The 23,898-nt window shown below is 38.7% G+C and overlaps 2 protein-coding genes across 2 annotated transcripts in view; one reads left to right on the top strand and one right to left on the bottom strand.

The window, feature by feature from the left end:
* sfl (N-deacetylase and N-sulfotransferase sfl) overlaps positions 1-23,898 on the top strand; it is a 64,867-nt gene that overhangs the window by 37,038 nt on the left and 3,931 nt on the right. Inside the window, exons 3-4 of the mRNA XM_068285847.1 lie at positions 11,610-11,822; positions 21,973-23,887. Coding sequence (XP_068141948.1) covers positions 11,610-11,822; positions 21,973-23,887 — 2,128 coding nt within the window. The remainder of the gene's footprint in view (positions 1-11,609; positions 11,823-21,972; positions 23,888-23,898) is intronic.
* On the bottom strand, positions 2,444-3,418 carry obst-F (obstructor-F). The gene is given in 3 exon segments (XM_068286666.1): positions 2,444-3,131; positions 3,133-3,308; positions 3,368-3,418. Coding segments are annotated over 3 exon segments (915 nt in total).

Here is a 23,898-nt window from a genome sequence, read left to right as displayed (position 1 = left end):
AAACCGTTGTTGAAAAGAGCATTTACCATTCTATTGATCAGTATTAAAAGCTGGCATACAAGCTAATCAGCTAATTAAGGCAACCAAATTTTCATAATGAATTGAGCAAACCAAGTAGTAATTTTGACAAATTTGATTAAAATGCGATAATAAAGACAAAGCTCTGGCTTCATTTTGCAGACCGTTCTTAGACAATTTTGTTTCATTTGATGCATGGTGCACCAAAGTCGACCAAGGGCGATAACTTACTTACTTCATTTTTACTCCCTTGTTTCCTCCTGCTGGATTTGGCTTTTTGGATATCCCTGGCCACCCCGGCTGTTTGCTACTTTTTGCGCGCAATTATGGTTTACAAACACCTCTACCGAAATATATAGATCCTAGCACCCTATTTACCCACACGTTGCCCCCTGAATCATTGCTCTACCGTGTGCTCCACCAACAGAGAGGTTTTATTTTTTATTACTTTTACCAGAAGTGGCAAAATAGCAGAACAGCAAGCAGAGAAAAAGTAGCTGGAACAAGTGAATGAGGTGTGCTATGGAGACGGAGAAGAAAAAATATCGTTGATTATCCTTAGAGTGCTCTCTATCTGTCTTTCTGTAGGGTTGAAATACAGTTATTAACAATTAAATGCCCAAGTTGGTTAACAAATATTTTAATTTGTTGCAAAGTGCACTTGAAAATTTAATTTACGATGTTATACTGATGCGAAACTTAATTAGTTGCCTAAGTGGCTAAAAATCAATCAGTGGAAACAGGCAAGGACATGACGTTGCCAGGAATAACAATTACAAAAACGCAATGCAATTTGAGGAGCTCAAGTCAAATTATTTACATACAATGTACATATAATGTATGTATGTATGTACACTTAAATACATGCAGGTACATATGTATGTATGTACATGTACATGTTTCTGTGTGTGTCAAATATGGTAAATTTTAATGAATTCAGATGACCTGACTCTATGTTGTGCGTGTGTGTCCTTTCGTCCATTACAGGCAAAAAGCGGAAGCAACTTGACATGGCAAGTGCGAGTTGTGGCCTGCCCCTGCGGCTGTGATTTCTCTCACTCACTCACTCTAGCTCTGTCTCTGTTTCTGTGCAGCCGCTGTTGCGTCTGTCATTATTTGCACTCACACATATGCACACACACACACACACATATACAAGTAAGCAACATTGCGTAGGTAAGTGCATAACGTATTTTGACAAAATGCAAATGGTTGGCATACACAAAAGCTTGATAGAGAGAGAGAGAAAGATAGAATCACACATGAATGTACATTGTACATAGATATGTACATATGTATGTACAACTGAAATAATTGATTTGTGGTGCAAAACATGAGAGAAGTACCAACAACATCACAAGCACAACCAACAAAATTTTCAAAGGATATACATACACCAAGAGATATCTAACAAATTGCTAGGTGAATTCTAAGATCCGATATCCAATAGAATTTTAAGGTGAAAAACGAGAGACTTTATTGTATGAAAAAAAAGACTTTTAGGTGACTTTTTGTGTACCTACTATAAAAGAGGAAAATTCCGACGACATTGTCAACTTTTGCTGTGACATAATCTGACATTTAAATTCAGCATAATTCCACCCATTAGAAAGCAACACAGAGGTTGATTAAAGTCTCTAGTTAAAGGCTATTCGTTCCTCTAGGAGTTATATAATGTATTAGTTCGATCCGTCCGAATCCGGATTAGGACTATATTGCTTTTGGTAGGAAAAGCTTCATTTTATTTTAAATCAATTAAAAAATGCACGATCTACTTGGATACTTCTCTTTTTGTTACAAATATTCAACCTCAATATGTACCTAATTATATAGATTTAATACCCTTCGGTAGGGTGTCATCAAGGCTATTAAAAATTAAGTGTTTATAAATGGAAAACGTACATGAAATTAATTTTTTACCTTCTAAAAGTATGCAACACAAAACTTGTTTCAGCGTCTGTAAATGATAAAATAGACAAATAATTGATAAAAGGCATTATCTAACAACGACTATCTTATGCTTATCAAATGTAAATAAGTTTACAATTGAAAGAACAACTGTCTAGATTTTAAAAATCATTCACTTAGTGGTCCACCTTACACAGAGAACAACGAAATTTGTAGGAAGAATGAGTTTACAGTTTCCAAAAGTAATTTGTTGGATATTCTTTTTGTTATTGATACTACATATTACTGTAGCTATAACAAACGATGAAGAATTAAAGGTACAGACTGTGAGCTTTTGGGAGCGCCTTTTGGCTAAGACAAGAAGCATACCGTGGTACAGCAATCAGCCGGAAAAGGAGACTCCGGAAACAACTAACAAACGGAGAGTGATGTGGCAGCGCTTAACGATGGCTAGCGTGTTATGAAATCAAATCAATAAAAGATAAATAAGAGTATATTGATGACATTGTTTAATCAATCAATTTTGAAAACATCTAACATTTTTAGCCAGATCACAATAGCCTGACTTTTGATCCCAGTAAAGTCCTTTTGGGCAAGATGTCAGCACTGGCATGCCGACAATGCAAATGTAATACTTGGCACAATCATCGGGATGCGATAAGTAGCTCTGACGCTCCAAAGGGCATATTAAAGGGGCTTTTCCAGTTTCGGTACGTGGGGGACCCGGCACAGCAGCATCTGTGGAAGAAACTGTAGCCCCAGTCTCCTCCACGGTGGGTGTGGTTTCTACTTCACTCGGATATACAGAACTGGTGGTGCTCACAATATAACAGACAGTGGTTAGTTGACTGCCATCAGAATGTTCTTGGGCCTGTTGCTGGTATTGTCCTTGTTGCCCTTGACCTTGCCATTGAGACTGGTTCTGCAGAACATTATTATAACACAGTGCCTCACCACTTAGTTGACACTCGGCCTGCTTGTAATTCCAAAAGGTGCCGCGACCACACTGATGTCGATGCAAGTGTCCGTAGGCACAAATGAAATACACTTGACACTTGGTAGGATGGGGTAAAAAGTATGCACCAAAGTGACGGCACTCAATATGCAAGGGATCGTATTTGTCAAGAGGATCAACGGGTTTTCCACTGACCACATCGACAGCCATGAACACAGGTCTCGGCTTGTACTGGGGCCAGTCGTTGTCGTCCTCCCCCCTGTGTCAGACAGTTGACCTTCTCCGGTAAATCACATTCCTTGCGGCTAGCATCAAAATAAAGACCTTGACTGCAATAGAGCACATTTGGTATCTGACTGCAAACAAAGTATGCATTGCAATCCAAGGGGTGGCCAACCAACTCGCCCTCCGTACGATTGTCACAGACCTACAACAGAAACCTCTATAAATTATCACTCTTGCACTGTTCACAGCATACGCTCTTACATGACTTAAATCGCCGATTATGGACACCTTCTGCGGTTGTTGCTGGGCCATACTCTGGCCCAGCAGACACCACAAAATAAACACAACAAATGCCCAAAAGCATTGCATTTTGTTTGGGTTTGGGTTAAACTTTTGCTTTTCAATTATTAAATATTCTTTGCTGTCTCTTAACGTTACGTCAAAATACAAGACACAGACGCTCCATCAGATCCCCTTTTATACATGCCCTCGAACAGAATGGGTGTGGCCGTTGCCAAAAATCTAATCGAATCACTCACTAATTGGAGAGAACATGAAAATTCCATGTACTGCCCATATCTTTTTAAACAAATTCTGCATTCAACCAACAAAAAAAATATCTTGTAAGGTCGTCGAGAAATAAGCCTGCCAAAAAAAAAACAAAAAACACAAACAATAACAAAAACAATGCGAAAACATAATGAACAAGACGCAAAATTTGACACAATTTATCTTATAATGTGTCATTCCGAAAATTTCTCTACATTTTGCGTCAATCATTCAAAGTTTATTGAAAAGAAATGTTTCATAATATGGTGAAAATGTAATGTGCAGATTATTTGTATAGATTAAGAATGGAAAAGCTATTGCAAATTCTTCGTTTTTGAAAGTAGTTGAGGGGCAAACTAAATAGGTTTTAGAAACGTTTGTTTTAAAACTTCATTTAGTTACTGTTCAATTAAGAGGAGTTTTGCAGCGACTAAATTCGGTTCTTATTATGTAATTAACTAAAGAAGCTAGCATCGGCTATGGCGAAATTAATATACCCTTCCAGTCTTCCACTGCTTCACAGATTTTTCGTATACAACTTAATGAAAAGGCCGATCCTACCCAAAAATATGCCAATAGCTTTTAAATTATCCGAGTAAAACGCACCGTCGGAGGGACGTACAGACAGATGGACATGGCTATATTGACTCAGCTTCTCATGCTGATCAAGAATATATATGTATACTATGGGGTACTATGACCAATTTTATACAGAAACAGAGTTTGGAACATGTACAGATTTAATGGACTGCAAGGGTATATAAACGTCGACTGACCGACAACTCAAACAACCTGCCATAGAGAGATAGCCCTTGTATAATAAAGCAAAAACCTTGATCAAATGTTTGCATGTCTGTAACTATATAGGGACATTTAAAACGTTATATCGGGACAGATAGCTTATTTTGGTTTTTTGCTTAACAGTTTGCTGCTTTATAAAATAAGCTTTGATTAAGGTAACAAAGGAAATATAAAAAAACGAGCTGATTTCCATTATTATTAATTTTACTAAACTCTATATGCCTGTGGGATGCCTTTTTTAATTGTCTGATTATTCTAATATACATACTATGTATTTCGTTGAGTAACTCACAAAATAGAAATAGCTTTCGACCAATTTGTCGCCTTTTTTTTTTTTTTTTTTTGCTTATATTGAATTTACATATTTATATTTGTATGCGATGGTGTAGATTAACCTATGCTTAATGAGACAGCAGAAACTATTCAAATTTGAAAACAATTCTGAACTGAACTCGATAAACAACACATAAATTAGTTACTCGAATGAAGTTAGTCCCGGGTAATGAGTCTCACTCTCTTTTCTCTCTTGACTAAATATTTAAATTGAAAATGCGATTATAAATGACAATATGCCCAAAGGGTGGTCACATCAAATGAAAACTAACCGACCATTAGCTCTAGCAATTTGTTGGAAAAAGTGATTACATTTGCGTATAATGTATGTAAATACATAAATGGCAGAAAGTGCCACCCCCCAAGTGGCGAACGATGCTGATCTAGTGCTGCAAATATTATTAAATCAATATTTTCCAATTTTAATTAACTCTGAATTATTGCTCCAATGCACAAATGTATTTTTGATTTTAATGAATATAAACTTTGATATAATCATCGTTTGAAGATTTACCTCAAAATGTGTAATATCAACATTTTTCTTGTAAATATCGTAAGCGAGTTATCTGAAATATCGGTTTGAGGTGGGATAGGGTTGGAAGTCCATCCATACGTAAAGCGGTTTTCAATTACTGACCAACCTGCTGATACCGATTCTGTTGGCATTGCTCTTCCACGAGCATGTCAAATGCTGCGAAATGCAATAAATAATTACATTTATTTGCTTTAACAGCAATTACCAACAAACAAACGGATGAAGAGAAAGTCAGAGGTATGCACACGTAGGTAAGAGACAGAGAGAGCTGCCCGCCCGCCCAATGCCTTTTGCATAACCTAGTAGGAGTACAGATCGCCGCATCCCCTTCAGCCATGTTCACAGTTCATTTGCCCGAATGTCCTGTTCAATTTCCAGTTCTTAGTTCAATGCAGTTCTGGATTCTGACATTTTCCCACTCACTTGCCCACATTGCACTGGCAATTTAATTGAACTGTGCTTGGCTTGATTTATTTAATTACTTTTTACACTTCTTCCTCTGCTCCACATTGCTTTGGCCCCATCTCTGGAATCGGCGATTCTTTGTTATTATATTTTTTTCTGGAGTTTCCGTTTCATTTCATCCCTTTAACATTTTCAAGTGTTTTCAACGGATTCTCATTGCTATTAAGTTGCCTTGAAAATGGAAATTGTTCATCGCCATTCTGAACTGGCTTGTATGTTGCTTGCTTAAATACCGAAAACAAAGAATACGCATGAAAAACAATTGCTTAATAACAGCAACTTGTTGGTCGGTAAAATGCGACAGGGAGAGAAAGTCGATGATGATTTTGCTTTATCGAATTTGTAGTCCTACAGGTCTTACCTTCTGAAAAATCATTTGTGATTGAATTACACAGCAAAAGAATATGGATTGGGTTTAATAAATGAATATAATGTCTAAAGATGTGAGAAGAAATAAAATGATTGCCCAAGATTATGTAATTTCTCTCTTGTTCACAATTTTTTGAGGTCCCTACCTAGAATTTTTGGCACATTGGCACAATTTTTTTCTTTGTTGGCCACAGATTGTAAACAAAAATGTGTTGGCATTATTTCTTTTTATTATTCATGTGTCACCTCTCTATTGCCTTTTTATTGACCATGCGTCCAGAGGATGAAAAGGTGTCGATCTCTCTGCTTGTCCGTCTGTTACCTACATGGATCTCGATGACTGTCAGACAAATTTGAAGTCTGTACTTCAAATGTTGAAACTAATTTTATGTTTCACAATTACCGAAGTATTAATGAGATAAATACCTAATAAATTATGCCCAAAAAAAGGGGGAAAATTTCGATTTTCAGCTTGATGCGCAATTATTTACGTTTGCTTCACATATTTTTATACTCTTGCAAACGGGGTATATTGATTCGCATAAAAAGAAGTATCTCTGACCAAACAAAGTATATACATTCTTGATCAGCCCGAAGAGTCGAGTTCACATAGCAATGCTTGTCTGTCTAGATCATCGCAAACTCCTTCTGCCAGGCCGTTTATTGGCAGAAATTTCGTTTTTTCTTTTCGCTTTGACGCCTGTAGGTCAGGTAAGAGTAATAGAAAAACTTGCAAGCTTATACAAACTTTGTCACTGCCGAAGTTAGCCCAACCCTCTAGTTAAAATCCAATTTCGCTATAAGCCTTGCCAGAATACAGGATCTGCTGAAGATTGTAAAGGGCATGCAAAAGAAAAGGAGAAGAAATTGTTAATAAAATATAACGGTAAAAGACTATTGCAAGGGTATATAAACTTTGGCAGAACCAAATTTTTGTTGTTTGTTTTTTTTTTTTTCTTTTTCTGGTATTTGCTTTAGTCATTTCTCATTTTTATGCTGGTTTACTAAGTTTCTCCATTTTTTGCCCATAGATATTTTCAATTTTTTATGTACATACATACATACATACATACATATGTATGTCTGTATGGATGAATGCTCGTATCTGGCTGTATTTGTATGTACAATGTATATTTGTATGTATGTACACGTATGCTTGTGCTAGATTCGCATTTTATTATGCTGCCTTTATTTCGCGTCCTTCTTCTGCTACTTCGGCTCCTATGCCTTACCCCAAATTTATCCCTTTTTTTTGGGCTTTGCCCAGTTGCATTACATATGCGCCCCGTTGGCAGCGCCGCACATTTTTGTGGCTGATACTGCTGGAGCTGCTGCTGCTGCACTTGCGACTTTGCAAATTTATTACAAATTTGTACATACGATTTATTGTCTGAGCGTGCCTATGCCACGCCTTCCCCTCCTCGCTTAGAAAATGTGGGCGGTTTTCTATTATACATACTTGCGGTGGTAACGCTTTAAAGTCAACTCATAAAATTCCCTTGAATTGCAAGTCTCCGGGTTTCAATAACTGAAACCGCTCGTTTCTTTTCCCGTCTTTCATTCTTCGTTTTGCTTGTTGACAGAGCGCACATACATTTTGCCAAGATTGTTGCACGCCCGTTTGAATAACACGTGGCAAATGCATAAACTCACTTTTTGTTGCCTAAGTTATGCAGCGCACTAAAACGACAACAATCAAAGGAAAAAAAATAACTTGAATCTTACTTGTTCCTATGAAAGCGGAAATTTTGTGCTGTGCTGTGCACAAATAAATCAAAGTGGGTCCAAACGAATGTTGCACGCAAATGCAAAACAAGAAGGCGGCAAGTCGGGCAACACGCTTGGTCGAAATGGAAATTAAGCAAAACTTTTGATAAAGGTTAAAGCCAAAGTAATAAAGCATATCTGTTTCACCAACAAATCAACTGAATTCTACCTTCTTCTATGTATATACCAAAAATATATTTGGAAAACATAAATCCAAGTTCTAGGTTCTGCCGTGCGCTTTACTTATAAATAACGGTACAAATAGTATACCCAAAGTCAACATTATTAGTTCTGGATTACATCTATCTATATCTTCTGACCTGTCAAATCGCTTACAGCTTTTGGAGACAAAAGTCAAATAGATTTACAATCAAATGGTATTAGAAGCATTAAGTTTAGGTCTTAAAAAGGTTATGATCTGCCCAACTGAGGACTACAAAGTGGTCTTACAGTTTTGCTGGTCAGTCTTTATACATACATATGTATCTTCAAAAGGGAAGTATTTGAGCTTCAATTTTGGATACCGAATTTCTCAAATGTAGCAACTGATTTGCAGCTTACACAAAATAAAACCTTAAAGTTACCATCCTTTGCCATCCTTTTTTTCCTAGACTACATCGGCACGTAATAATAGAATAAACCAAAAGCCAGTATAATGTTTATATCTATGTACAAGTATGTATGTATGTATGTACGAGGGTAGACCAATAGATACCTAGCCTGATCACGTACTCCACGGTCCCACACGCAAGAGAGTTGCAAGTCAAGCCCCTGTGGGTGCCATGTTAACTCTGCGTAAGATCACTTTAAAGTCGTGTGTCCTCTTCTTTAAGAACTTTCTGAGTTAGGGGGCTGATTTAATGCCAAGTTGCAGAAAAAACATTTGTCTGGCTTCAAAGCGCACTAGTTCACATCATATCCGTCGCCTCAGCCAAATTGGTATAATTCTATTACGAACAGAGGATCAAACCAGACTCATAAGGGCCACTGAGGGATACTTTCTAGATCCTGGAAATACTCTTTTTTTCAAATGAGGTTAGAGAAGTTTGATCACTGTGTCAATTGTTCCGATCTGAAAGAAGTCCTTTTTTTTCTTGGTAATCAAAGTATTTTTCGGACTGCCCTCTTATATTTGTATTTATACATATGTACATATGTATAAGTATGTCTGCTATCTGAATATATTGTTCTTCGAACAGGACCGCATTAGCCTTATAGCAGGATTGGCAAATGCTACGGACGCTCGCCCTTTTTGATCAAAATATAGTCTTGATATAAAATATAGTGGTTGATTCTCTCTTTCTTTCTAATGCTTTAAAGTTCAAACTTAAAGGGAAATGTTACTCACGCTAATTATACTGAAAAATATACAAATTCAAAAGAATAATTTTTAAAGAATGATTTTTTTGGCAGTTTTTTCAAAGGTTTTGAGTTTAAAATTATGTCCTAACTTTTTCATTAGAAAAAGATCTGCGAAACTTGCATTAAAACCACCGAAAAATATTTTAATTACTACAAAACCCGCGCTGGCCTAAACCGGAACTGTTTAGCAGACCAAAAGTTTTAGTTGCCTCTATGAAGAATACAGACTTACTGTCTATTTTATGGCCCCTTCCCCCCTGGTCAGTTTGCGTTTTAGCAATGTTGAAAGTATTTACATTTTCCAAGGCAGACATGTCCTGGGATAAAAGAAGGAATGAAAATGCTGGGGCCACGATTCACCAGGGCTTGGCCTAATACGTTTTTTGTTAATTTTAGGGATTTCACTTTGCCGCTTCAAAAGGTTTTTGCACATATGTACATGTTGCCGCTCTTTTGCAGCTTTTGCACTGGCTCCTGCCTTGTAATGGACTGCATGAACTCCTGTCCAAAAAATGTTTGGGTGGAGAAAGCAAAGGAAGTGGCAAAGGATTTGTAAAGGAAATTGCATAAGCCTTATACAAAAAATGTTTTTCTGCTGCTGCTGCTTTTAGAGGCAGGTCAGAGGGAAGTGTGCACAAAAATTTAAATAAAAAACATTTTACTCAGGTCAAAGGTGAATATCATGGCATGGCTATGGGTGAAAACTGTTGGGCAAAGTTTTTATATAGAGAAAACTTGCTGCTCTGTTGCTCAGTGTTTCGCAACTCGTTTGTTGGTTTGTTAATTAGCTAACTTAAGGAGCAACAGACAAGACCGTAAACTGAAAAACTAAAATTTCCCTTTTAGAAAAGAAAGGAAAAAGCAAAACAACGCGAAGTACATACATTTGTATGTAAGTAAGTCTTCTCGCCGACTTCGATATACCAAGCACCAAGCGACACAACTGCCTCATGGCACATTACGAAATAGTATTGTTAAAAAATTGCAAGAGTATACAAATTTAGTCATAGCCGAAGTTAGCTTCTTTGATATTATAGGGGCACAAACGTACAACGTTTACATATTACGCATACGCAACGGTGCCGCTTAAATCTATTCTCTCATTATACCCTTGCAAAAAGGGTATATTAATTTTGGTCAGAAGTGTGCAACGCATAGAACGAAGCATCTCCGACCATACAAAGTATATATATTCTTGATCAGCACGACGAGACGAGTTCAACTAGCCATGTCCGTCCGTCCGTCCGTCCGTCCGTCCGTCCGTCCGTCCGTCCGTCCGTCCGTCCGTCCGTCTGGATCAACGCAAACTCCTCCTAGACCGTAAGAGCTACAGAGCTGAAATTTTGCACGTAGGCTTGTATATACTGCAGGCGTTGTATATCTCGGATTCAGCCGGATCGGACCACTATATCATATAGCTCCCATACAAACCCCAAAGTCACGAACAGTGACTTTTCTCAATAACTTCGTTATTTTCTATGCTATTATCGTGAAACTTAATATTAGAGAGTTTACTACGCCTATAAGCGACTATGCCAAATTTGATCAAGATCGGGTGACTATATCATATAGCTCCCATACAAACGGCCAAGTCACAAACAGTGACTTTCTCAATAACTTCGTTATTTTCTGAGCTATGGTCGTGAATCTTAATATTAGAGAGTTTACTACGCCTATAAGCGACTATGCCAAATTTGATCAAGATCAGGTGACTATATCATATAGCTCCCATAGGAACGATTGGTCGAAAACAGTGACTTTTGTAAATAACTTCGTTACTTTTAACGCGATTGCTTTTAAATTAAACATTTCTTAATTTAATATATATGTGTAATGACTGTGCCGAATTTGATAAAGATCGGGTGACTATATCATATAGCTCCCATAGGAACGATCGGTGGAAAACAGTGACTTTGATCAATATCTTCGTTATTTCCTATGATTGTAGGCCTTTCTTTCTCAAGCTTAAGCCTTTTTAGATAAAACGTTCTTCCACATTGATGGCTAATAGGTAAGGATAGAGTTACCAAAAAAGTTGCAAGGGTATACAAACTTTGACGCGGTCGAAGTTAGCCCCGGCCCTCTGGTTTTACTTTTTATTCTCTTTATATCCCCAAATGTTTCCCTTTCTATTTGACAGTTTGTTGTCTTATCTCTTGGTTGTTGCATTTTGTATATTTATTTTTATACAGTTATTTTATAAATAACAATTGGGTAACTGTAACTGTACAAAGGTAGACCATTTCCCTTTTCCCAACCAATAGTTTTAATTTCTAGTTTGATGCCAATTTAACATTTGAATCAACCTTTTTCTCATTTTAGACTTATTCAACGTGATACTCATCCAGCTCCTATAATTAATTGCCGCTTGATAAATTCTGCCGGCAACCAAATAAGACGAGAAGCCTCACCTGCTCCAGATCATCGCTCCGAAGCCCGTTTGAGGATTGATCCGAAAGTTTTGGTGTTTGTGGAGACCACATATTCAGGATTGGGACGGGATATAGCCGAGCTTTTGGTCTATAATCGCATCAAGTACGTATATACAGAGATATGAATTAGATTTATAGACTGTGTCAAAAGAGGAATCATAGACAATTAGTCTCAGACAAATTTGCATAATTGCAACGATGAGGCAACATTGCAACAATTATTACACTCAAAGTTACTGCAAACGGAAGCCAGCGTAACCGACACCAGAAATATGAATGGTAAATGCAGCCAAGTGGCAGTACTGTGAAAAGAATGAGAGAATAAATGGAGTAGCCATGGTGGCGAGTACCGAGCCCCAGCCCTAGCCCCGGCACCAGACCCAGCCTGATTCGTGTGCCAGGCGCCTGGCCATTGTCAATGTTGACCCAATTTGGGCAGTCGGCGATAAAAAGGGGAAGGTTATGATATTAATGCCAGCATTTCTGCTTTAGCTCTTGCTTTTGCTTCTTCATTCATCTCATTCCCTCATTTTCTCTTTATGGTTGGAAGGCAAAACCAGCAAAGCATTCCAGTTTAATTGGCAACTTATGCTTTTGTGGTCTAGTAAAAGGCACCACAGCATCCTGGCCATGCCTTTTGCCTTGGAGTCTAGTCGAGTCGACTTTTTAGTTCTGGCCAATGTCTCACCTGCCTCCTATTCACTTCTCCTTTTCCGTCTTCTGCTCTCTATCTCTAGTGTTTTCCTTTTCGTATACAAACCCTGGCTATGTCAGCAGTTTTTTCTTTGGTTTTGCCTAAAGGCTCTGCGATATATCCATGGGTAAGAGTATTTTTGATATGTCGAGTTAGTTTAGCTAAGTAAACAGCTTCAAACAATTTTATTTTTTGTATAATGTTTACTTTTGTAAATTGCACTATCTTCCAAGTGTTTGTTTTTTAAATTTCTCGGGAACGAGATGATCCCATAGGAACGATTGCTCGAAAAACTACTTTCGTTAGAAAAACTTTTGTACCTCTGTTTGCTAAGTAACATGAGAGCTGTGTGAAATATACATATGTATATATCCAATCTCAATCAAATTGGGCTAATTAATCTGACAAATATGAATTCTTATGAAAATTGTGTGGAAAATAGGGAAGTTATAGAGAAAAGTCACTGTTTTTGACAGATTTTATTAATTTTATTCAAATGAACGTTTAAACGACTCCAAATTAAGACATAACTGACACAGAAGACTACAATTACATTTTAATATGACTACTTGACAATTTATTTCTCAACTAACTTAGATTTAATTCAAAATTTTAAGTGAAAGTAAATGACATTTTAAATAACACTTAAAATGGTCTTATCACCTCAAGTTTTTTCAGTTGCTCGTTTCAATGAAAACTCATGTTGCAAAAGTAATTGTATTCAACTAGAACACAAAAGCAATGCTTTCGTTTGGATTTTGGCTTTGTGACTTAACTGAATGTCTAACCAGGCTACCACCTGCCACGTCCACCACCAGCAGCGTTCACTTTTTGTACTGTCTTCACTCAATGGTTAACCACAGAATGACCACAGGATTCAGGATTCATTCTCCTGCAAAATAACCGCAATTATAATGCCAGCCGAAGGTGGAAAGTGTTTGACGTGTACTTGCATACATGTATATGTATGTCTGTGTATATGTTGGGAAACATGAAAATTTTCAATTAAACGAAGGAGAGTCAAACGGCTAAAAAATTTTAATTTGCTTAAGGTTATATTCGTGTCCTGCCTGGTAGCAGCAATTGTGAAGCGATTGTGGGACGATTGTGACCCCGCAGGGGGGCGGTTAGTTTTGCCTTTTGTGTTATATAATTAAATTTCGTTGTCGTTATGCGAAAACTAGCTTCTGATGCTGTTGGTGCTGCTGCTGGCAGACAAGTGCTTCAACTTTAATGAGATTTCAAGTACAAATAGGAATAGCAATGGAATTTAAGCACTTCGTCTTCTTCTTCTTCATCCAGCTGAGAGTAATCTCAGCTATTGTCTTTGCTGGGCCTGTCTTTCCCCTTCTTTAGTTTTCCAAATATGCAAACGCATGACTCCATGACCTAATCAACTTCTCCACTTCTCTCTCTCTCTCGCTCTCTCTTTGTCTCCCTCTCTATCTCCATAATGGAATGTTTGTCTGTTAGTGTGTGGGTTTGTCTGCCTGTCAGTGTGTAAGTGAACGAGTATATGCTTCTGATTCCTTTGTTGTGTTTGTGTGTGGGTGTATGCTTATCAATGACTTCATTAGCCAGCTCTACTGCTGCTGTTCTCGCTCTTCTGCTTCTTATACACACTTGACTACCCCTAGGACACTTTTGGCAGAAACCTTACCCCAGCAAGAACAAATTTCATTAAGCATTACCATCTCATTATTGTTGATGACTTTTCTGTGTATCTGCGTATGAGTGTGTAGTCAAAATTACACTGCAGGCAGGCAATCAAAAGTTGACATCGTCTCTCCTCTTTTGATTAATGCAGGTGCAGATGCATCCACTTTTCTCTCTTAACTATTTCACACGGCCAACTCACACATTTGCACCCGAACACTTCTCCAACTCCATTCCTATTATCAATTATTTATGAACATTTGAGCAAGTCAAAAGATAGAGATGGGGTGAGAAATAGTAGAGAGCATCGCGTCTCATTCGCTCGCAATTGCTATTGCTCCCATGTTGTCACTTAATTAACCATGAAAAATTCACTTGCTTTCTACTTCAAGTCAGTTGCTTTCCTCATTCTTTGATTACACCTCTTCTCCAGATATCTAAATTTTCAAATTAACCCAAATTTAAGCATCCGTTATGCGACTTTTTGTGATCAGTCTTTAATTTTCAAATCTTTATAATAAAAGATCAAAAAATCTAACAGATTTCACACCCTTGTAGACCATTTTTAAATCTCTGTTCTTTTAATAAATTCCTGTGAATAAGTTTAGGGTCTCAAGAATTATTGTATACGCCCTACGCCTGCCATTGAGAAGGCACTTTAGCGGCTGCTGCTACTACCACGCACATTGTCCTGACTCCGACGCGGACTCTAGCTCCAATTGTGGTTATTAAGACTAATCTTTATATCATAAATAAAAACCCCAAAGCACTCGGAAGTTACTTTTGCTGCATGCACCGCCTCCTTCATCGCTGTGCCATAGAGGACACTAAACAATGTGAAAATTATACAACAAATGGCTATTATATCGTATCGTATCGAATGGGTGGAGAAGCCAACCTACTTCTTTCATTCTCTCGACGAGGGCAATAAATGAGTTTAAACTAGAAAATTTATTATACGCGGCAAAACTACTTAAGTCAACTGCCAAAGCGGGGCAAAAGCAAATGGAAGAGGCAAGAGAGAGGGACAGAGGGAGAGTGAGAGGGAGAGAGAAAGAAGAATGAAGGAGACACGCAAACACACGGCAAACAACGGCAAAGTCCTTGGCGACTTGTGAGCTAAATTTCTTTTTCTACTCAGCCAGCAGCGTCTGTTTAGGCCAATATAATCACGCAAAGGGGTGGAAGAGTGAGTGGGTAGTGAGCTGTAGGAATGGCGTCGGGGCGGGCTACATTGTGAATGCCTGCTGCTTGAGTAATTCAATAAAATAACCAATTTGTTGAAAAATAACAACAAGGAGCAGAAACACGAGCAGGGCACAGCATCAGCAGGAGCGTAAAAAGCAAAGGCAACTTGTCACACACAGGAGTGATGGGAAGGGAAACTGGTGGTGGTGGTGATGGGGAAGGTAAGCAGGAAGAGGACACAATCTGTGTGAACAGCCAGTGACTGCAGTCGCCTTGTCACGTGCCAAGCGCTAGAGCAAAATATTTTTTATTTATAAACGACAGCAAAGAAAAGAGAGCAAGACCAAGAGTAACAAAACAAAATAAAAAAACAACAACTATGGACCATATGTATATGCAATGTACATACATACTATATAGAAGACTATATTGTATGGCCATATTTGCTTGGGGCCGCCTCCTGCCTTCATCCATTTTCATGTCATTGTTCGCTATTATTATGTTGACTAAACACAGTGGATAAGATGATTCTTAAAGGCAATGAATGAGATTTACAAGAGTTTCATTAATTGTGATTAAAAACGAGTCGCTATCAGTGGAAATACTTTTCCTCAAATTTCCTTTAACAAATGTTCGTCGTTCTGAAAACTATTTTCAATCTGGGAATCACTCAGCTCGTCATAGTATTATTATGCGATCTACAAATTCGAACTAAACATTTTCTACTTGATTTTATTTTAACTCGTTAAAACGAACGAAGGATTTAGCTCCCCTTTAATGCGCACATTTGTTCCATTCACAAAGCCAGTTTCATTATGACATCCACTGTGGCCAGGTTAACTCTCCGCTGACCTGTGAAAAATTGAAAATAAGAATTTTCCGCGACATTATTAAAGTAAACATTGGTGAAAAGGGTGTGATTATTATGAGCCAAAACGGCTGAAGCTGGCGCTTCGCCGTCCTTGTGCAGCTGCTGATGTGATGATGGTGCAAGGAATCCCTAACCAAAGCAGAGCCAAGTCCTTGGTTCTAGTCTGACGCTGCCATGGCAAGCTTCCAATTGTGCACCCCAATTGTGGTGGCTGTTTATGGCGTTTGCCATGTGTCTGTAAATTGAGGAAGCGACGGCAGCTACAACAACTCCAGCCACTATTTCGCGTTTCGTATCCCAGTGGCGCAATCAGCGTGCCCAAACCGAAAGAAAGAGAGCAGTTTTTTGGCTGCGCCACAAAGCATGCTACATTATTCACACACAGCCACACACGATGGTTAGAGTGAGTGTGGGGAGAGTTAGGGAGAAGAAATGATAACCAACCAGGCTGCTGATGACTTCCGTGCGCCTGACTTGCCTTGTGCCTTGTCTTGTCTGACTTACTGACGGATTGACTCACTGGCTGACTGGTAAAACGACTGCTGTTGCGCGCATACAAAAACCAAATCAAAAATTGAAAATAAGGTTAAGTAGCTATTACCCGGTATGTCAAAAGGAGTGTGAGAGGTAGTTGGATATCTAGATATAGATAGATAGAATGTTTTGCAGTCGTGTCCCTGACTTCAGCACCAGCCCATTGTGAGCTTCGTTGTAAATGGCAATTTAATAAACGATGAGTGAGCAAATGTGTGGCAAGAGACCGGGTAAGGACTTCTCATTACCTTGGATATTTCATTACAATTTCACGGGGCATTAGATGCCACAGAAAGTTAGCTGTTAATCTTTGGACTGGTGCCCACACTCATCCACACCAACGCAGAAGGAGAAAGAGAGGGAGAGTGAAAAAACCCACACAAATGTAGGCAATTTGGTCGTAAAAAGTTTTTTTTGCAAACTTTGCATACTTTGTGCCAGGAAAATTTGTATGTGCCATTTGTGTGTCGGGCGGCCAGCTGCGCCCCACAGACTTGTCAATCAATCAATTGGCTAATTGGACCAGCTGAAGAGGAAGAAAACAAAAAGAAAACACCATAAAAAACGGAAAAACAACTGAAAGAAAAAGAAGTAGTCGATATAACAAGAAATGGCTAGCCAATTCATGCCAATTAAGGCAACAAAATGAGAAATTAAATAACGAGTAACAGTTGAAGAAGTCGTTACATCATGAACCGTTAAAAAATGTTTGGGGAATGCCCCAAAGGACATCGCTCAATGAACTCTTAACTCTCTAAAATGAAAGAACCTAAACAGCTTTCCCTTTTCGATTTAATATAGTGTCATTTAACATTCTTACCACATCAAAAAGGATTTGTTTTAAGAGTGTAAATATGTAAATGAACATTCCCGTAGAAAGGTCAACCACAGGCAAAAGTAGTTCTTTAAAATATATTTATAAATAAGCTGTCAAAATTCAACTATTTTGATATAGTTAAATGACAAGTCGAACTGTAGGTTTGCAATTTCTATTTATGAGAGAAATTATTCATTATCTTTGAGTCTTTTAAATCTTAGTTTATATATTTAAGAAACCGATGCGGATCGGACCACTATTTCATAAAGAGATCTGAACGGTCGAAACTTTTTGGTCCAGTTAGTCCAGTTATTCATGGTAATCGTAGATTATTTCACCACCAGATTGCGTCGTTATTAGCCAGGTTAACCAACGAAACTGCCTGGCTGCCGGAGAAAGCAGAAGAGTGTTAATTAGTCCTGGCTGATTGCAACATTTTCTTTCAGCTAATCAGGATAAAAGACGACGGCAACTTATTCCTTGACCAATTTAAGTTTAGGCCAGAGATCTTATATCTACGAACAAGCAGATATGTGTTTGTTTGTGTGTATGAATGTACTGGTATATATGCACGTCCTTAGTTTAGGAACATCAATTAAGCCAGGTGCCGCGCCAGTGCAGACATTCAACCACCTTTTATCCTTGTCTTTTAAACATACACACAAGCCCTACAGCTTCATTTCCTGAAGCAAATGTCAACACAGAGTCTCTGCCCGCGTCTCTCCTTCTATCCACACAGCTCTAATGAAATTACAGTAGAGGTGAGTAGAAAATCATGGGCGACCAAAGAGAGAAGGGGGCAGAGAAAGGGAACCTGTAAGCCAAAGTGGCAGTGGGAAGTCAACTAAACTAAGCTCATTTAATGCGTAGCAGACAGAAATCGACATAGACAAGACGCATGAAGAAATACAGAGAAATGGAGAAAAAATAACAACACCGCGTCGGCATTTTTGCCATTTTCACCTTTATCCGGAGGATAATTTAACACTCCATACAAATGCAAACAAATGAGCACTGGCGTCGCACCTGCTGCTGCAGCCCATCTGTTACTTCTGCTCTCCAATTCGCTTAGTAACAGTGTAGCATAATAATGTGTGAAAAACTAACATTCATTTACTTGTCAGTAATAGTCCGTAATGGGTTTTAAAACAAATCCGCTACGGACCTCGAAGTGACTGTGTCGGGTTGTGTCTCACCTCACCGCACAATTAAATTTCAAATATTAACACAGAAAAGCATCGGAGGCGGCAACAAGACGAAACAGATAAAGACAAAATAAGAGAGAGAGAGAGAGAGATACAGTAGAAGATAACCATGTCAAGTTAATTAAACACACACACGCAGATAAAATGTTCTTTATAACACTAAATAAGTCGACAAACCACCAACCACACAAAAATACCTTAAAAGTATGCTATGATAATTCTTTTATCACTTTTGTTATGCGTTCAGTTCACATTGTTTGATTTTTCGAGCATGGTGTGCAAACAAATACATATTATGGGTTTTCTACAGTAATATATGAAATCACTTCCGCACTTTTGTTCAACCTCTTCAACGCATAGCTTGGCTGTTTTGAATAGATATTAAAATTGATTACCAATATTTCAAAGATGGCGGAAGAAAATCAATTTCTATAAGTATATACATAGGTGCAAAAAGAGTATATTAATTTTGGTTGGAACGAAACGATCCTTTATAACTATATATTTTTGTTTAAAAACAACACATAATAATCTATAAATTTGCCTATTTTAATCAAAATAATGTATGTAACTAACTATTATATAAAGCGCTCTTTGGCAAAAGTTTTGAAAAAGTAACAGGAAAACTTGCAAGAGTATACAAATTTCGGCATTGCTGAAGTTAGATTGGCCCTCTGGTGTTTTCCACCTTGCGTCCAGCTTTTCAATATCCTGGCCATTTTGATAGGTACATTTACTCCCTTCCTCTGGCACGTCGCCTCCGGCAGCACCTCTTAGCACCTTGGCTTGGCTCACTCACTCGACAGACTCCCGACCGTGTGACACATGGTCTCGTTTTGGACGCGCCATAATATATGCAATGCATGCAGTATGTCAGAGATGGGGCATTTTTCCTCAATCCCCCTTTCACACCATCGAATGCCCCACAACCACACCCTTGGCCAACTCAAACAAACGTCAACCCTCATAACTCAGCCAGACTTTTTACCGAGGCAAAGTCATACGGTGCGAGTTTTTTGTCAGATGTGGCCCATCAAACAAAACTATCAATAATGTGGCAGGCCTCTTCCCACCACACCTTCTCCCACCGACACCCACACCCACAACCACACACACACACACATGCATACATACAAATATGCGATATAAACTGTTTTGCTTTATGACTTTTATATGCAGGCGGTATCGAATTCGCGTAGCGGGAAGAGGTGAGGCAACTGCAAAATATTTTTAATATGCTAAAGCAAATGCTTCACCGCCCAACACCCTTCAGAGAGGAAAAAGGACAACCCGTATACACAAAAAAAAAACGCTTTTACAATACGTAAAGTTTTTTCTCGGTTTTCAGTTTCCGGATTTACGGGTTTTTCTTTTTGTATTATTCTATATTGTTGGTTGTTGGTGTTTTTCGGTTTTGTTAGTTTTGGCATATTGATTAAATTGGTAAACATTTTCGGAATGCGCATGCGACGCGATGGGAAGTTGTTCAGCTTTAAGACCCACTAAATGACCAGCGTGATCTGATGCAGCCGTAACCAAAAACCGACATTTGCCATACATATGTATGTATACGGTTTATCTAAATGCATACGTACATATATTTTCTATGCGAGGGTATTTCAATAAGTCTATGGACATTTCCGATTTTCTCATTTTGACCTGTATTCTTAGCTCTTAGCAACGTGATGTCTATAAGTTGATGTATAAGTTAACTGCACACAAACAGAGGTGGAAAAACTGTGACAGACCCAATAAAAAAAACCCTTTCATCAAAAGGGCATGACAAATCTTACAAGAAAAATATGAATGATAAATTGATAAAAAGTTGTGAATTTTATTTTATTTTGCTTCCGTGTAAACAATCGCGAAAACGAACGCCCATATTCCAATATAGCTTAGAACATCCAGAATGAAGTTGTTAATTAGATTTGAACTCACTTTAACTACTTTCACTTCAACTTAAAACCCTTAAACACTTAACCCTTTTGAGATGAGTCACTGATGTCTTCAGCGAGTTAATTTGGAAATTATAGTAACTATCTTCAACCCAATTCAATAATCTTTTCATTACTTAAGTTTGCATTCAAATATAAGACCTACATTTGACCTACATTAATGCCACTTGAAGACATAAAGTAATGACATTCTTATGAATGTTTTTTTTCTTTAACTGATATAAGTAGCTTTACGACCCTGGTAATGCTAGTAATCTTTATTTCATTAAATGGCGTAGTGAGCAGCAGAATGTTGTCCTAAATATAAACACACATCGATTGACCCTCGTATATGGAACAGTCAGAAATAGGCAAATGGACAAAGCCTGCTAGTCTAGGACACACACGCATACAAAATCCAATCATTTGGAAATTCCATATCACTGAAAATATTGTAATATTTATGCAAAACATTATGCGTTCAGCAGCAAAGCCAAAACCCAATTCCAGCCCGAACCCAAACCAGAATCTAAATCAGAATCAGTACGTGGATGTAAATCACAGCGTTTCTACTCTGTTTTTCTTTTGGCTTAGTATTTATAGCAAAAAAACAACAACAAAATGGTCACAGGTTGTCGTGGATAAATATTAAAATTGTTTTTCTTTTTTCTATTTGCCCAACCAAATATTCATGGAAATGATGTAGAGAGATATTTACCTCTCAAACTGGACAAGTTTCGATATCGATATAAAGGACACCAAATGCCAGTATAAGGAATATTAACGCATTATAAAATGACATGACACAACGAACTGTACACACAGGATCGAAAGCAATAAACGTTCAAGAAAACAGAAACAAATTTCCGCAAAAAAATTCTCTTAATTTTATATACTTCCATTTAGAATGGAAAAAACTAGCGACAACTTTTTAGATTCACGCAACATGCAATCAAACATTGGGGTGCAGTTTTGTCCAAATACTTTTATCAACCATTGTATTGCAATCACTATTGGAAATGCAACTTTGTGGGTGGTTGTCACAGCAAACAGTTTTTGACAGCGTGATGTCAAATACAACATTCTCATTTACTCAGATCTCCATTTCTCGTTGTTCTCGGTCTCTGGGTCTCTCGTTTGTTGTTTCTTTTTCTTGCTCTCGTTCATTCTCAATCTATTACTTCTCTCACTCCATGAATGTCAAGTTTGACATGCATACTTCCGCTCTTTTTCAGTTATAGTCCTTTTTTATCTTTGCGCTACTTGGGGGAGTGTGAATTTGACAGCTATGATTTCTGGTTTTGTTATAGAAACTTTAAACTTTCTTACTAACTTATTCCTTTTCTGTTTTCAGATACAAAATCGAGGTGGCTGGCAAAAGTCTTCCTGTTCTCACTAATCTGGACAAGGGTCGCTATGGTGTTATTGTATTTGAGAATCTGGACAAATATCTTAATATGGATAAATGGAATCGCGAACTATTGGATAAATATTGCCGTGAATATTCTGTGGGAATTGTGGGCTTTGTAAGTCCCAGTGAAGAGACTTTAGTTGGCGCCCAGTTGCGTGATTTTCCTCTATATGTGAATACGAATTTGAGATTACGTGATGCTAGTCTAAACCCAGAATCTTCGGTATTGAGGCTAACACGAGCCGGCGAAACGGCTTGGGGTGTCTTGCCCGGCGATGATTGGGCAGTCTTCCAGCATAATCACACCACCTATGAGCCGGTAGAATGGGCTCAGAGAAATACTCAAGAATATCCCGCGGATATGGATGTGGGTGGCCAGGTTCAATTGCCGTTGAGCACAGTGGTTCAAGATCGCGGCCATTTCGATGGCATACAACGAGTTCTCTTTGGCAGCAGTCTACGATTCTGGCTGCATCGTCTACTCTTCTTGGATGCCCTCAGCTATCTTTCGCATGGTCACTTAAGTTTGAATCTAGAGCGAATGATCTTGGTAGACATTGATGACATATTCGTTGGAGAAAAGGGCACCCGTCTACGACCCGATGATGTGCGTGCTCTGATCGCTACACAAAAGAACATTGGAGCCATGTTGCCGGGGTTTCGCTTTAATTTGGGCTTCTCTGGCAAATATTATCACCATGGAACCAGGGAGGAAAATTTGGGCGACGATTTTCTCCTGCAAAATGTTGAGGAATTCAATTGGTTCTCCCATATGTGGAAGCACCAGCAGCCACATCTGTATGATAACCTCACCCTGCTGATGGCCGAGATGCAAATGAACCATGCGTTCGCAAAGGAGCACAATATTCCCACCGATTCGGGCTATTCGATATCCCCGCATCACTCTGGTGTCTATCCAGCTCACGAGCTGCTCTATATGGCATGGAAGAAGGTGTGGCAAGTTAAGGTTACCTCCACCGAGGAGTATCCTCATCTAAGACCTGCTCGTTTGCGTCGCGGATTCATTCATCGGAACATTATGGTGCTGCCACGACAAACGTGTGGCCTCTTCACCCACACCATGTATATAGACCGTTATCCTGGGGGCAGAGATAAGCTGGATGAGTCCATACAGGGCGGCGAACTCTTCCAAACCATTGTGTACAATCCGATCAATATATTTATGACTCACATGTCGAATTATGGTTCCGATCGGTTGGCCCTGTACACATTCCAATCGGTGATCAAGTTCCTACAATGCTGGACCAATCTTAAACTGGCTTCAGCTCCACCCATACAATTAGCTGAAATGTATTTTCAGCTTCATCCCGAGGAGGTAGATCCCGTTTGGGGCAATCCCTGTGATGATGCCAGACATAAGAAAATCTGGTCAAAGACCAAAAATTGTGAGTCCCTGCCCAAGTTTCTAGTGATAGGACCACAAAAAACTGGCACCACTGCCCTTTACACATTCCTTGCCATGCATGGCAGCATTGCCAGCAATATTCCCAGTCCGGATACCTTTGAAGAGGTGCAGTTCTTCAACGGCAACAACTACTACAGGGGGTTGGATTGGTACATGGACTTCTTTCCTTCCGAATCATTGCCAAATCTGACATCGATAAGCAGTAGCAGTAGCTCCATGCCACCAACTGCCACGCAATCATCGCCCCGCTACATGTTCGAGAAGAGCGCCACCTATTTCGATGGTGAAGCGGTGCCAAAGAGAGCACATACCCTTCTTCCACATGCCAAAATTGTCACGATACTAATATCGCCAGCGAAGCGAGCCTACTCTTGGTATCAACATCAAAAAGCTCATGGCGATGTGATAGCCAATAACTATAGTTTCTATCAGGTAAGCTTCCC

Source organism: Drosophila tropicalis, unplaced genomic scaffold (genome assembly GCF_018151085.1).
Source record: "Drosophila tropicalis isolate 14030-0801.00 unplaced genomic scaffold, ASM1815108v1 contig_443, whole genome shotgun sequence".
NCBI lineage: Eukaryota > Metazoa > Arthropoda > Insecta > Diptera > Drosophilidae > Drosophila > Drosophila tropicalis.
Note: the sequence above shows the minus strand (reverse complement) of the source record. Positions and strands in the feature narration are given on the sequence as shown.